This window comes from Gymnoscopelus microlampas (assembly GCF_963454915.1).
Source record: "Gymnoscopelus microlampas genome assembly, chromosome: 14".
Taxonomy (NCBI): Eukaryota; Metazoa; Chordata; class Actinopteri; order Myctophiformes; family Myctophidae; genus Gymnoscopelus; species Gymnoscopelus microlampas.
In genome coordinates, this window is record NC_139951.1 from 26,019,163 (window position 1) to 26,033,926 (window position 14,764).

Here is a 14,764-nt window from a genome sequence, read left to right on the forward strand (position 1 = left end):
CTGGAATGGCCATGGGAGGTGGCTGTTTTCACCACCTGATTCGGATGCTATCAATGCATAGAATGGGAGATTATCACGTTCTATCAGACCATTGAATGGGCGAAGTAGGCGACCTACCGTCTACCCCGCGATTTATCAGACCATTCAGTGGGCGTAATCAGGAGCTACTGACCTACCGACGGAGATGACTTAAATACTTTAGTTTCGGTTTTGGTTTTGGTTGTTTCGGTTTCGGACCATGACGGAGGCGCGCAGTCTCAGGCGAGGTGGAGCCCCGCGACGGGCCACCGAAGGAGCTAAGGCGACTGAGTTGCCGTCCGGAGCGGTGCGACCCTCGCCTGTGCCTACTCAGCGCCGTTCGAGTTATGTACCGATATGGACAGAATCGTAAATATTGTTGTGGGGACTGCTCCGCCTCCGTCGGTAGGTCAGTAGCTCCTGATTACGCCCAATGAATGGTCTGACAAATCGCGGGGTAGACGGTAGCTCGCCTACTTCGCCCATTCAATGGTCTGATAAAACGTGATAATCTCCCATTCAATGCATTGATAGCATTCGAAGCCGGTGGTTTTCACATAGCCTGGGACCAGACGAATCTGCGAGTGCAAAATAAAATGTGGTCACGTGGGTGACCAATCAGGGCCCAGTATTCGAATATGGAAGACTGTAATTGGTATTTGGTTGTAGGTCTAACCAATTGCGTCGAGGGCCATTGTTTTGATCCCGCCCCTTGGGAAAAAAATCTTCCTCATGGAAGCACCAGACTCATATCCACGCAGTGATATAGTCTGGCTACGCGAGGCTAGTTTTCACATGCCCTCTTTGTCAGCAAAAGTTCTGGTATTGCCTGATAATTGACCGTTTGTTTATTTTCTATTATAGTTCTTTATACTTGCACGCGAGGTGCACGCGAGATTGTAACTTTAAGCCATTGAAAGAACAGAGGATAAGCAAGCTGTTTTCCCATTCTTTTTTTCTCTCAATCATTCATTATCATGGGGACGCAGGGGTTAACAGGTGGAGTGGAGTTGGCAGATCTGTTTAACATAAAATCTCAAGACATATCTTGAATTAAGGTTGTGTGATATGTCAAAATATTCCTATTGACCATCGGCAGCAAACAAAAAAAACACAGATTGCCTCGATATTCACGCTAGAAAAGCAAGCAAATGAATGTGAGAACAGCTTTCCAGTCGTTCGCTCAAGTAATACTTCGACCTACAGCTGGTCGAAAATGGCAGCTCTACACGCTCACAATGTGTTGGCGTCGCGTACGAGACGCATTGTGCGCTTGTAGTTCTGCCATTTTCGGTGCACGACCCTTTTGTGCGACGAAGTATACATTCGGCTTTAACACGTGCAGTGTCGGGTTACTATAACCCTAACGTGACTGTGCCCTGTCAGTGAACAGAGATGAGACGACATGCACCTCTCTCACTGACCAAAATGTGTTCAGACAATGAAGAATTATAAAACATACATCTTCTTCCATAGGATATTCTTTTCAGGACTAAGCTAAGATCACAGTAGATAAAGTGAAGTCTTTAAAATTCAGACTAAATAAATCATGCCGCTGCGGGATAAACCCGCCCGGGCCATCCTCCCCTGTAACTGGTACTCGCAACACGCGTCGGGCAGCGAACCGCGAGCGAACTCATATTTCAAATCGCATTGATTGACTGCATGGTGATATAAACACAACAGACACACGTTTTAATATCCATATTCCAGACTAGTAAAAGTTAAGAATCAAGATTTGGATCTTGTGAGACTTTTCGGAAAAATGACTAGGTAGCTTGCAGTAAAATTTCGAACGCCAAAACTTCTGCCACACAAGATCAGTGGCTGTTTTCACATGACACGAATTTCTAAATTTCCACTATACTTCCTGCACTTTGGCTATATGGACAAGGAGCTACACATATTCCAGGGACATCCACCTCAACATCCCTTTAGGAAATATCAACCCAACTGGAAAAAGGTGAAAATAATGCTATAAAGTTCAAGATACCGTGCTTCACAATAGTTCCCTTTTTTAAGGGTACGTAGTATGCAAACGTGATGGCCGTAAATTGTGGTTTTCAATAAAGGTTCCTAAACCAAACCCCATGTAGGGGGGTCAGGGTCATACCTTGGCAAATAGTCAATCAGATTAAAACTACACTAGCTTACTTAAAGTCATACTGTGCAAAATTCATTTTAGTAGTCTTTTTAACATCTCTTGTAGCCTAGTGCCAGAGGATATTTTTGAACAAAATAAGTTGTTAGAAATGGTATTTATTAACTGTAAAATACATATATACATCTGCGGTACACACAGTACATCATTTTGGTGTGTCAGCAGTGGCAGAACTTGACAATATAAGTGTTAAATTGTTGGAAAAAAAAACATGGGGAATGGTTTCTGAAAAATATACCAGTTAAAGATTATATAAAAAAATAGCTTGTTTAATTGAAAAGGTTTCATAGTATGACTTTAATCTACACAATGTGGTGACATACAGGCACTCTCACCCTTGCGCCTTTGGGAGTAAACGCAAATGGATTTTGGTTTTGGTAGAGCAATTGTAGTCATGATGGTTCATACTTTTTGTCTGTGCATCTGTCTAGCAGTATGACAAAAGGGCATGAGAGCACTTATAGGCACAGTGATAATGTTCTGGGTTCAAATCCCATGGGGACTGTGTAGAGTGTCATGTGTTCTTCTAACTATCTATCTAAATATCTCCCACCAAAGCATGTTAGATACAGTACATGCACCTGCAACTGCCCTCCACCAAAAGGCACTGGCGATAGAGCTGGAGCTGGTCTCCGGGAACCTGCGAATGGCTGCCCACTGCTCCAAATGTTTAGAGTGGGTTAAATGCAGATGACACTGTACTTGGCAACAAACTTAACATTTTAGTTTACTGCTTTTGTACAGAGACTACACCCTGCATAACCCATTTTGTCAACTAGGAAGGGTAGGAAGCTGTGCTGGATTCCCTTCACTACAGTTGGGGATTCTAGGGATTTGTTATCTACTCCACTTCATTTATGACTGATTTTGAAATAAAGAGAAGTTGGAGACGTTCCTAAAGATTTGCGGCTACCCATACGCAGCGCAGTAGAGAGGCAGATGAGTTCAGGCAAACCTTTCCAGCTTGGCCAACAATGGTAACCCATGGTAACATAAACCCACTTGAGCCGACCAGAGTGAGACGGCAAAGCATGCAATGGTGATCTTGATTATCTTGGTTCCAAAGAGTAGGTCTACTTGACATCAATGATCAATATAATAATTTAAAATATGGAGTAATATAGAATGTGTTGATGGGCAATAATTCGGTTCAGAAACATTTCAATTCTTACAAAGTCTAACCTGTGCAACTGTGCATTTAGTGTTAAGAATTCATGTGTTCTATCGATTGTAATAGATCCTACAGATTCAACTAAATTGATCTGCTAAAAGAAATTATGCTGGCCTACTTTTTAGTAGTGTATTTCATGTGTAGAATCTACCCTCTCACCCACTCACTGCTCAACTGACTCTTAACTCCCACTCTCTCCCTCCCATGTAGCCTTTTTTTCAAAATAATGTTGAGAATGAGAACTTGTTATAGGGCTGAGTAATATTTCATTTATGTTGATCTGTTCTAACATATTATCCAGGCCTAATTGTTTCACAGGTAGATATATTGCCTATTGATTATTTTTCCACTATAGACGACCTGTATTCTCCCAACAAATACATGACACATGTGTTTTTTTTTTACCCTCAAATAGGATGCATGACAACAATTATAAATCAGGCAACAAAGCCAGGATTATAAATCCTGATCGAAAACAGCCAGTTTCTCTGCCTGTGGGTCATGTGCTGCACAACCAATACAGACCTGTTTAGTAACAAAGATATTTAGGTCAAAGGTCCAAAGACAACAGGATAGGGCTGTTGAAAAAATAAAAAGAATCTATGTTCTTAGCTGCTTTTGTTAATAATCAACCTAGTCTTACACAGGTCAGTAAGTCCATTAATGCTGCTGACCCAACTGGATGTCTATTTTCGCTTTCCAGTGCCTTAATGGTAGAACCGGCGGTGCTCTGATTCGAACTTCCCATGGAATACATTTGCAAGCCCCTGCTGAGGTAAAACCAAACAGCTCACCAGGCAGCAGATGAAAACACGAAACCCACACCTTCTGCATTACCTGACACCCAACCAACGGTTCTTCCTGGTTTCGGGCCAAATCAAAACATTCTGCTGCTCTGTGGGTGCTCACTTTGCTCTGCATATAAACAATGTTCAGTTTCAGCTTTGGCTCTCTTAATTTGAATCCATTGGGGTCTGTGCATGCTTCACTGTGTGGTGCCATCCACACCATTACTCTTTGTTTCTGCTCTCAGGAAAGAGTGGTATCTCTGCCCCTCCCTGGAATTTGACCCCAGCACCTGCACCACAGATGCAGAGATGAGGCAGTTCTAATTGTCATTAGCACTTGCCATGTAGCAGACTGCAGCGACTGGAATGACAGGGACTTTTGTTTTTTTCTTGACAGCTTTGGGGGTGGGGATTTGTACAGTAAAGATTAAGACACTTCATTATCAGCTAGATAATTAGCGGGCAATACCTATACCTCATATATACAGTAGGCCTGCTTTGCTGCCGCTGTCTGGGAAACATTTAGGGCAAAGAGAGAGAGAGAGAGAGAGAGAGTGAGTGGGTGGGTGTGTGTGTGTTCCACAGAGACGCACACATCACAATTAGTGCCTTACTTAACCCACAACAATAACTGCATACAGAAGACATTTTGCACAAGCCTCCCTGAATTTGAGCAGCTCATCTTGCTCTTGCTGTAATCACGTGAAAATCATCAAATATCGATTTGGAGGGCTTCAGGGAAGATTCATTGCAGGTCTCTGTGATACTTACATTTTAACGTGTCTCTGCTCGATATCCACTCTGGCAAGCTCCTCCTCCTCCAGGTCAGAATCCCCCCCTGAACTGCTCTCTGTCACATCTGAGTCAAAAGCACTCTCAGCTGAGTGTAAGTTGGCTGTCCCGCTCAGGTAAAGCCTTTCCAGCTCCGAAGGCATAGCGCCGCTTTTTAGGAAGCGTCCTAGGCTGTATCTGCTGCCCGAAGACGAGTGGCGGCCGGCCCTCCACGTGGCTGTGGGGGTTACCACCTCCGACTTGCGGTTACTGGCCAACAGTCGACTAAGAGCCGAGTCTAAGAAGCCACCCAGCTGTTGCTGTACATGGCGCTCCACTTGCTTGGCCTGCACCACCTGGAGACGCTTACGAAGCCGCCGCAGCCGGTTTTCTATCTCACCTTGGCGGCTGCTGTTGAGTAGGGTGCGCTCCCTCACCTGGGCATCAAGACTGTCCAATGAGAAAGAAGAGGAAGAAGGCAGCGCTGCAGGTGAACAAGCTGGGGAACCTTGCTGGCTGCTTCCTGGTCTATCCCCTTCCGACCATTGTAGCTGATTGTTGGGCGTGTCCGAACTTGCCTCTTCTAAGTTTATCTGGTCATTAGGCTGAGAGTTACCATGGGCAAAGGGAGAAGGTGCGGTAGACTGGACCGGTGGTGGTTCAAGGTTGTTTCCATCTGTGTTTCGAGAGACCCCTGAGGAATGCTTTTGCTTAAGGGCCCCTTTCACTGGGACATGCCCAGTTATGGTGTCCGTCAACGTCTCAGAAGCCATGGGGAGGCTCTGGAGCTGGGTGTCCGTGGTGGTCGCAGAGGGCTTGCCACCATTCACTGCCATGACGCAGCCAGAGCCAGGCATGGCGGCCAGCTTTCTCGCCAGTCCATTGACAGGCGCCATAGGCTGGCCGCCGCCATTGGTGTTGCCACTCATGAGGCTCTTGAGCTTTCCACCAGAGAGTTCAATTGTCTGCCTTTTCCTCAGCAGGAAGTCTCCTCCGCCGTTGAGCAGGGAGCTAGGCAGGATGCCGTGGCTCTTCAGCACAGACTGTTTGATGAGGACGCCTTGCAGTTTGATTGACTCTTTACTTGAAGGGACAGACGTCACATCAGAGCATAGGTAAGAAGCCACCAATGGCTGGAGCTTGCTCAGGGCCGAGGCCTGGGATGGGGAGTCGGTTTGCGGCTGCTGCTGCTGGGGCTCTGTCTCCTGGTCAGCACTGCAGAAGTCGAGGGGACACTCTTGGGAGGCGGCCTTGCGCTTAGCAGGGCCACTAGTGTGGATGAGGATGTTGCTGGCGTTTCCGTTGTTCTCTGCACTGCCTGGGGAGAGACTGGAGGACGGGGCAGCCAGTTTGAAGCGGATGTGGTGAGCTTCGGCTGGGGCGTCTGTGAGAGCGGGCGCCATCGCAGCCATGCAGTGCAGAGGGACGGGCACCGCGGCCTGCTCCACACCACCCGCTTACTGCCCCGCCAGAGGACAGCCTGGAGAGGAGAACCAACATAGGAGGAGACAAGAGATGAAAAGTCAAATAAGCAGGTGAGGTGAGTGGTGACTGGGTAACTAGTATGCACAGGCACTATAACAAATGACACTGAGCATTTCAAAAGGAACAGCCTTAGGCAAGAATGACTTTTCTTTTTTGTACCATTAATTAATAATTCAAGATTTAAAACCAGAAGAATGCAACTAAGTGGCAGTCAGTGACAACCTGAGTATTATTTGCAAATGGGTGTCTGGTTTGTGATAAATTAAGCACAAAAAAACTCAACTGAAATTGACTCTCGTTAAAAATAAAAATAAAATCAAGAAAAAACAATAGATGCCCTATGTACCTCTATAAATTAAAACATGCAATTGGAATCCCAGTGCAGCTTCTTTAAGCATGTTTCGGTTAGTGGAAAATTACAAACCCCGGCCAAGAGAAAAAGGGCAATTTTTAAATATTTGAAAGAAGGAAAATGCACTACTGCCACTCTTGAAGCTTTATGTGGATAATAATAGTGCATTACAATTACGAAATGTAAGTGATTGTCTATGACAATCCATTTCTAATCTAGTTCAAAGCCTAATCTAATGAACTGGTGACTCACTGACATTTTGTTGACCTGCTGTTGCTAAAATTGATACTGCAAGAGCACCCGGCAAAACACTGCAGGAGAATGGGAGGCACATCTGTGGCGACCAATTTCAATTCCACCTACAAAACTGCTAATTTAGCAATTCCAGACAGGATGTAAACATTTTATTGAATGACTTGCACCACATCTGTATTTTGGTCTGTGGGTGCCCTCTTCCAAGACTCCTTTCTTTTCATTATTTTTTTTTAACATATAAAAAGGAATTAATGAGGTGCAATGACCTTGGGGGTGGGGTGCTGAAGCTATAGACAGGATGTCAGTAAGCAGTGTAGCTAAATCCCAGGCCAATAAATTATTTTGCCACACGTGTGTAGTCTCCTTCACCTGTGTGAAGTTGGCCACTTCCATTTACAAACAAAGTGCCTCATATAGCCTAATAAACTGTATAATTTGGGACTAGTTGATGAGGGCATAAACAGGCAAAGCCCATGCAAATTATTCAAACCTTACTGGCCTACATGTGCCCTGGTAAGTCAGGGTTTCACATAAGGGCGTGTAAGTAGGTGGATTTAGGCCTTAGCATTAGTCCAAAGCACATGATGTCACCCTACCTAGCTTCCTGTCATTTCCAGATGCAAAAATCAAAGATTGGTTGGTCTTCTAAAATGTTACAATTGTCTAACATTAGACAGTGAGATTAGACATTAGAAATGTGTTTTGCAAATATGATTATTTACAATAATAATACCGTGGGAGAACTATGACCGGTTAGTTTGTGTCTGTGTGTGTGTGTGTGTGTGTGTGTGTGTGTGTGATCCAAATGTGGCCCATTTATAACAAAAAATCCTACAGCTGTTCTAAACCAATGATGAAAAGCAGGCTATATGGCCGTATGGTCTTGTCAGGCCAAATGAATGGGGGGCTTCAGTATTCCACCGCAGTTTCCAGTCAGCGCGCACTACGCCATGTTGGTATTTCAGAAGGAGATTATGCAATGCAATTCATCCACCTAAAAACCGCCCATTCCGCACCAACAAATACACCCAACTTACACACAAATACTGCCGTAATTAGCACGAACGTCGCTTAGACATGATTATCTTTGGATTGACTATCTTCCGGTAAAACGTCGTGCCACAACATCCGTTTCACCTACAGATTCAATCTTAATGACTAGAGGCGTGGGACTGTCTACATTTACCCCCCCCCCCCCCACACACACACACACACACACACACACAATGTGTATGAAAGCTGGTGCCTGGTGTAAATGTCTTCCAGTCACTCGTGGCTCTGCAACATTTGACGAGACTGCATTCCCGATAGCCGTCACCGAATATCATCCAGAATTCACCGTGGTCTTGCGTTACCAAGACCAGCCATTAAGGAGTGGAGGGGTATAAAGCAGAATAAACGCAAGCGAGCGATCAGATGGGGATATCCAGCTAAACCATGTCACTCAATACACTGCGTGCAAATTAATGCGCCTGGTTTCTGGCTAGGGTTATAGCCCAGCAGAGCTGCTGATGCAAGAAACAGCCTGCTAACGTAGCAGGCTAGCATGCAGGACTAGTAAGCCAATTGCAGTATAATGTTACCTACTCACATCACATTATAACCATATAGTACGTGCAGAACATAGAACTCAGTGTTTTTCTCTATGTCGCAAAGGCGTAACGTTATTGTAGCCCTTCCGAGTCTCGGTAGCCACACTAAATGTAATTACTCTGATCGCCTGCCAAATCCTACACTGCTTTGCAAATGTTAACGATTAACACAGAGGCGAGAGATGATTACTTGTAAAAAAAAAAATAACATGCTTAAAACATAACGTTGAAAGCCTGCGACTGGCGAAATAAAAGCAAGGAAGAATCGCAATGGATCACAACTTATTTACGTCAAATCAACGCATTAAAGCAGCAGATCGGACGGACGCTGCAGGGTGAGATCTTCAGATAAAAGTCATTACGCAGTTCTCTGTGATGATGTGGATTCACAGCATTGTACTTGTCACATAATGTCCATGTTAATGAAGATAATGTCACAAGTAAGTTGGGGAGTAGACCTGCCCGTTAAGGCTCGCCAACTGGCTAGAGGCTTAGATTATGACCATGTCGCCCGACAAAAGTGACGTATTTTCAACAAAAATAACGTTATTTTCCGCTGGCCAAAGTGTCGACGTGAGACGCGTCGGTACTTTTCCCAGTTGAAAATAGCGTCATTATTGACCGAGCCACACGCTCGCGCGACAAGTATACATTAGCCCTAACAAAGAAAAAGGAGGAACCTACCACGTGACGAGGTTGCACTATCCGAGGGAATTTCGGCCAACAAATCCCCCACAGTTTAGACGAAAAACAATAAACCGTGTTTTTATCACAAAACACACCACTTGGTTAGATGACTATGCCATCGATCAGTCCAAAAAACAAACCAACCGGGTTGGCTGGAGAGCCCGGGTTCCAGAGCCGCCTCGGATCCGTTCCGGAATCAGGCAAATGGGCGAATCAACCCAACTACACCTTGCTGCTGCTGCTGCTCGCCCTGCTAGCGCGCTAGGCTAGTCCGCCTCGCCGCCTACACAGAATATGACACAAGGCCGGATAATGGCCCGTTCCGTTCCAAATATCTTCAAATCTATTCGCTCACACGATAATCCCGTGTCAAAACGTCCGATTCTTGGTGCGCGAAGGTGGTCCGAACGCCGCTTCACAGCGAGCCTTTTCCCCCAGTTTCAGGGAGAGACGCTCAGAAAATGGCGGCTAGCTCCTCTCCCTCGGATTTGAGTCTGACAAACAGAAGTGCCGTGTGTGTGTGTAGTGTGTGCGCGCGTGGTGTGTCTCTGTGTGAGTGTGTGCGTGTTGCTCGCGGGTAGGCGGGAGACATTTCTCATACTCGCCACTAGAAGGGCAAGATAAGAAACGACATGAAACGCTCCCCGGCAGATACACCACAGGAGGGCATTGTCTTTCAATGTCTATCCTGCACTCAGTTATGACGAGAAGACAATGTGGATAATAAGCCCAAATAAAGTAACGTGAGTAGTGCTTAAATACCGAGTAAACTGTGAACAAGAGTTTGAAATTGTCACTGGTTTGTGGTTTTATTTTCCTCTCTTCAGTTTTACGCAAAACACTTTTTTTGGTAGCTGCGATATAAACAGCTTATTACTATTTGTTACTTCATAGGCTATACATCTCTCATTATACACAGTATTAGAAAACAAGCTGTAGAATGAAAAGTAATCTAGCTATGTAATTATTTGTGTTAAGTTAACAGTAAACATGTTACACATGGGTGTAACAGTAAACATGTTACATAGTTCTATTGGGAATATAACAGACAACCCCAAGGGAAAAGGGAGGAGTCGGGTATGACTGCAGTTCAATGGAATTGTACACAGGAACTGGACTGGCCACTATTACAACAGCTATATGCTATACAGCCAATGGCCACTTGAAGGAGCTTTTTCACAACCAAGAACAAAAGATCTAATGTTGCCATTTAACCTCCAGGAAAGGGAAATGTACTAAAATAGCGCTTATAATTCAAGTCAACGCTAAAAATGTTAGACATTGCACAGGACTCGTTTACTTGAGAATGTCTGGCCTCTGGCCTACAATCAGGCATGCAATGAAACGTTACATATGTGACACTGATATTACAAGTATTATGGGGTAAGGGTTTTGAATTTCCACAGCTTTTATAACGTGGTAACATTTGAGCAGTCACTCAACATTTGCTGATAACTCTAACGTTATCTAAGAATTCAATCATAGAAAATCAGTCAGCACTTCAACTCTTCCAAGTAAATATTTTTTCTATGATATGATCAATCACGGTGCTGGAGGACATACATTAAGTCAAAAGTCTCATGTGAAATGCATGCAGTTGAGCCATTTTAGGAGAAAAACTATTGCACATATGGTTGTGCATAACTACAATGTTCTGTAACTCTGCTTGTACAACATTTTTGTAAATCATACAAGTTTCCAAAGATGCAGTAACATCTAATGTTTTTTTATCAACTATTAGGCTTCAGCTAAGATTGCTTAAAAACGTGTGATTGTTTAAGGTTTTGTGCTGCAAGGACCAGAGAGTGACACATGTGTAGTTTAGGTCTACATACTGTAGTTCAATTTCTGTCAATGTATAGAATGAGTCATTTAGAGTGAGGTTACTGCCTAAACTGCTGCCTTATATTTACACAGTATGTTTGGCATGTCATGTATCTGTCACCACCAATTGTGAAATTAGAATAGGCTCAGTTAGTATCCCTGACCAGCAGGTGTTTGCCAGTAACAATGACAAAGCACACCAATATTCAGGGTTTGCACATACAGTTTCCACTTGATTCTGTAGGTTATCAGATTAAAAAATGTTGTATTATGTGTGTATGTGTCTGCCTCAATGTGAATAATTATGGTTTAATATAATATATAACCATCTTGGCAAAACGGTAGGGGTACAACATATAATTAAATCGAACTTAACTCTTTCAAAAAAATATTTATTAAAAATAATCGATAATGGGTAATTTAATAAAACAAGAGTTCGGGCCTCACAGCGACGTTATTGGGCGATCCGACCGATATGTCTGAGTCATAGTGTCGGGGGCTTAGGCAAAGTACCTGTTATACCCATCTGTATGTGTCCCTTTTGTGCCCATACATGGAGATCTCTGTATCTGTCTAACTGTGTATATTGGCATGCCCGTATATGGGCCTATTGGTTGGATCGGCAGTTCTGGACAACTGGATATCTATATATGCCCATATATGGACATATCGGTTGGATCGGCGGTTCCGGACAACCGCATATCTGAACATCTCGGTGGCGGCACCGCACTCCCTCAAGTCCTTGCCACTGCGCTCGAAGTCGGTCAGTCTCATATATGCACATGACCATTACGGTATGTGCATTGCGGTCGGATCTGTGGCTCTTGACAACCAGAGTTCCATATATGCCTATATATGGGCATATAGGGTTTGTTTATGGTTACGGTATGTCTGAGTGAGTCATAGTGACATGCCTATATATGGGCGTATCGGGTTTGTTTATGGTCACTGTATGTCTGAGTCATAGTGACATGCCTATATATGGGCGTATTAGGTTATGTCTGAGTGATGTGGGCGTATGGGGTTTGTTTATGGTTATGTCTGAGTCAGAGTGACGTCAGAGGTCCGCCGGACGGCCAATTTTTATTTAGGATAATCGATTAATAATCTATCCCTATTTTGGGCTGGTAATTAAAAGGTGAAAATTTCCCCCCAAAATTTAAAAACTCAAAAATAGAGAAAATAGCACATCTACAAGCAAGCTCACAACGCATTGTGAGTTTGTAGATCAGCTATTTTCACACTTTTTGCATAACACCATTGTGTGACGAAAATGTGGCTTAAGTGGTTAATCGATTCTTTGATATACTTGAGTGGTTCATCGGTTTGTTGATACAACATTTTTTTTATAGAATAATCGCAAAGAATATAAACGATAGTTGCAGCCATAGACAACAGGTTTGTTATTAAGCAGGTGTTACATGTCAAATTTCAGTTATTGACAGCTTCGTGCTATGGCAAATATGTTACACTACATGCACTACATATGCTACACTGACATGAATAACCGGCAAAAAATCTAAATACATAAACGGCATAACAATTAAAGGATTACCTTGAACTCCATTTCGGAGAATCTCCTTGCAAATATCCCCGCAGCCATAACTGGTATTTCCACATGAGTAAATGGCATAACACCTAAAAGACAATTAAAGGAAACATTAAATAAGTTTACATTAAGTTTTATTATTCCAGCACCAAGCAAGATTCAACAAAATAATTGGGTGACAGAATACAATGTCACTGAATGTCTTTTCAGAGAAATGTATTTAAAAATGAGTAGCCAGTCAAGGTATGACTATTCACTGAACTGATTTAAATACAAAACCAAATTTTAAAATAAAATTGGAATAGAGTGATACATAAAATATACAAATATACTTAGCAGTCCATGTTACAAAGGCTTAACTGATAAGTATTACGTTTTTTCGTAATGCCATTCTTGTAAATTATTGCATAAAAAGACTGAAAATGAAATGGTTTGGCCAGCCGAGTTTATTTTGAAAGAACAAGAGCTAATGTAATGGCAGTAGAAGACGAAGAAGAAATCGCTTACGAACGCAAGCAACATCATGCATTTAAGTTGAGAAAAATAAATAAACATTAAAGTATTGTGACGCCCACAATTAGCTTAAAACCCTAAGAAAAAAAGTATGTAACACCATTTTCAACCTGAATACAATGTCAATTAGTTTATTTTTCTTTGTAATTCAATTAATAGTAACGTTACTTTCTCCATAAGCTAGCTGGGCTGGCTACACTCACACTGGCTAACGCTGGCCATACGGAGATCATATGGTATCATTTTTGTCTGAAACGCAAACAGAAGGTTTTTTTTTTCATGAATTTCAGATAATCAATGAACTTGAATATAATTTTGCATGCCTAACATAGTTAGTAAAACTACCAGTTCTCGCAAAAGTACGTGAGCTCATTTCAAGCCCTCTACACAGTTAAAACGTGTCTTGAGATTTGTTATAGTCATTAGCCAGGGAAAAAGTAAACCCTATGCAATCCAGGCACAGCTAGCCAGCATGCTAATGCTTGTTAGCTTCCCAATCCCATACTGACTTACGATGAATAGTGTACCGTTTTATTCTTTGCATGTTTGTCAGAAAAACGTGCAAAAAGTCCAAACGCGTAAAGGCTGTCCTCATAAGACTCAATTAAGCGAGTTTCTTTTTTCTGTCACTGGGAACATTAAATTATTTTTGCAAGATTAATAAGACAAAATCTTACTTACCTGCTTGTCCTGTTACTAACCGTTGACGACTTGATAACAACCCGCCCCAGCTCTGCGATTGGTCTAGGTTTTGAATTGGCGCTTTTTACTGGCTATCACCGCTGTCAATCAATGCAAATACCCCGTACAGCGGAAATGTGGACCCGAAGTTCAAGAAACTTCATTATACCCAAATATTTTCCTTCTGAAATATTGAATTGCTTGTTTCCCAATCACACTGTTAATTGTACATTAGTGCATTTGCTGTATTCTCAAATTAATGTTGTCAACTCAAAACGCTCGCCATCTATCCAGTTCAACTGCATTCTGGCCCATAGCTATCTATAAAATGCATTATTTTAAATGCATGGTCATTAGCATTATGCACAATCGAGCTGCTCAGCTCATCTAGGCCAATTAGTTTGGCAATTTAGAGTGCCAGCCACCATATTTTACGTCAGTGTTGACCAAATAAATGTATTGTTTTTTGTTGTAGTAGCCTATGTCAAAATGTGCCTGTGAAGTAATTCCTATTCCTGTTAGCTATTACTATCACGTTTTCAGATCATTGCCTAAGCTAGATTTAAGCAAACATGATGTACAAGAAAGCCTGTGCATGAGGATGTGGGTTGAGTGATAAAATGGAAGGAACAAGGAGATGGTGAGGGGGACCACAGTGAGCAAGGGCAGAGATAGAAGAGACATCAGTGGAGCAGCTTTAGGGTAGAAGGCTAGATGGCCAGGCTGTGGTACTATGATAGTAGATAGATAGTCTTGGCATTAAAGGGGAATGCACCCAGAATTTGTCGTTTGTATTGAACCCATCCTAACTATTAGGAGCAGTATTGCTATCAGTGTCAATGTCATGTCTTTCTCAAATACGCTTTTACTCAATTCCAGGAGGAGCTAGGGCCAAGCCAGAAACCTTCTAGTTCGCA

General features: G+C 42.9%; 1 protein-coding gene across 3 annotated transcripts in view; it reads right to left on the reverse strand.

Annotated features, from left to right (window-relative positions):
* The window catches only part of LOC311059475 (KAT8 regulatory NSL complex subunit 1-like), a 41,672-nt gene extending 27,806 nt beyond the window's left edge, over positions 1-13,866 (reverse strand). For 2 of the 3 annotated variants that reach the window (XM_084077429.1, XM_084077427.1), the window contains exons 1-2: positions 9,278-9,788; positions 4,910-6,389 (exon numbers count right to left, since the gene is read on the reverse strand). In XM_084077429.1, coding sequence (XP_083933555.1) covers positions 4,910-6,321 — 1,412 coding nt within the window. In that variant the 5' untranslated portion in view covers positions 6,322-6,389; positions 9,278-9,788. Of the gene's footprint in view, positions 1-4,909; positions 6,390-9,277; positions 9,789-12,659; positions 12,743-13,847 lie in introns of those variants that run through there. The other variant, XM_084077428.1, reaches the window with a different exon arrangement.
* Between the last annotated feature and the right edge of the window lie 898 nt (positions 13,867-14,764).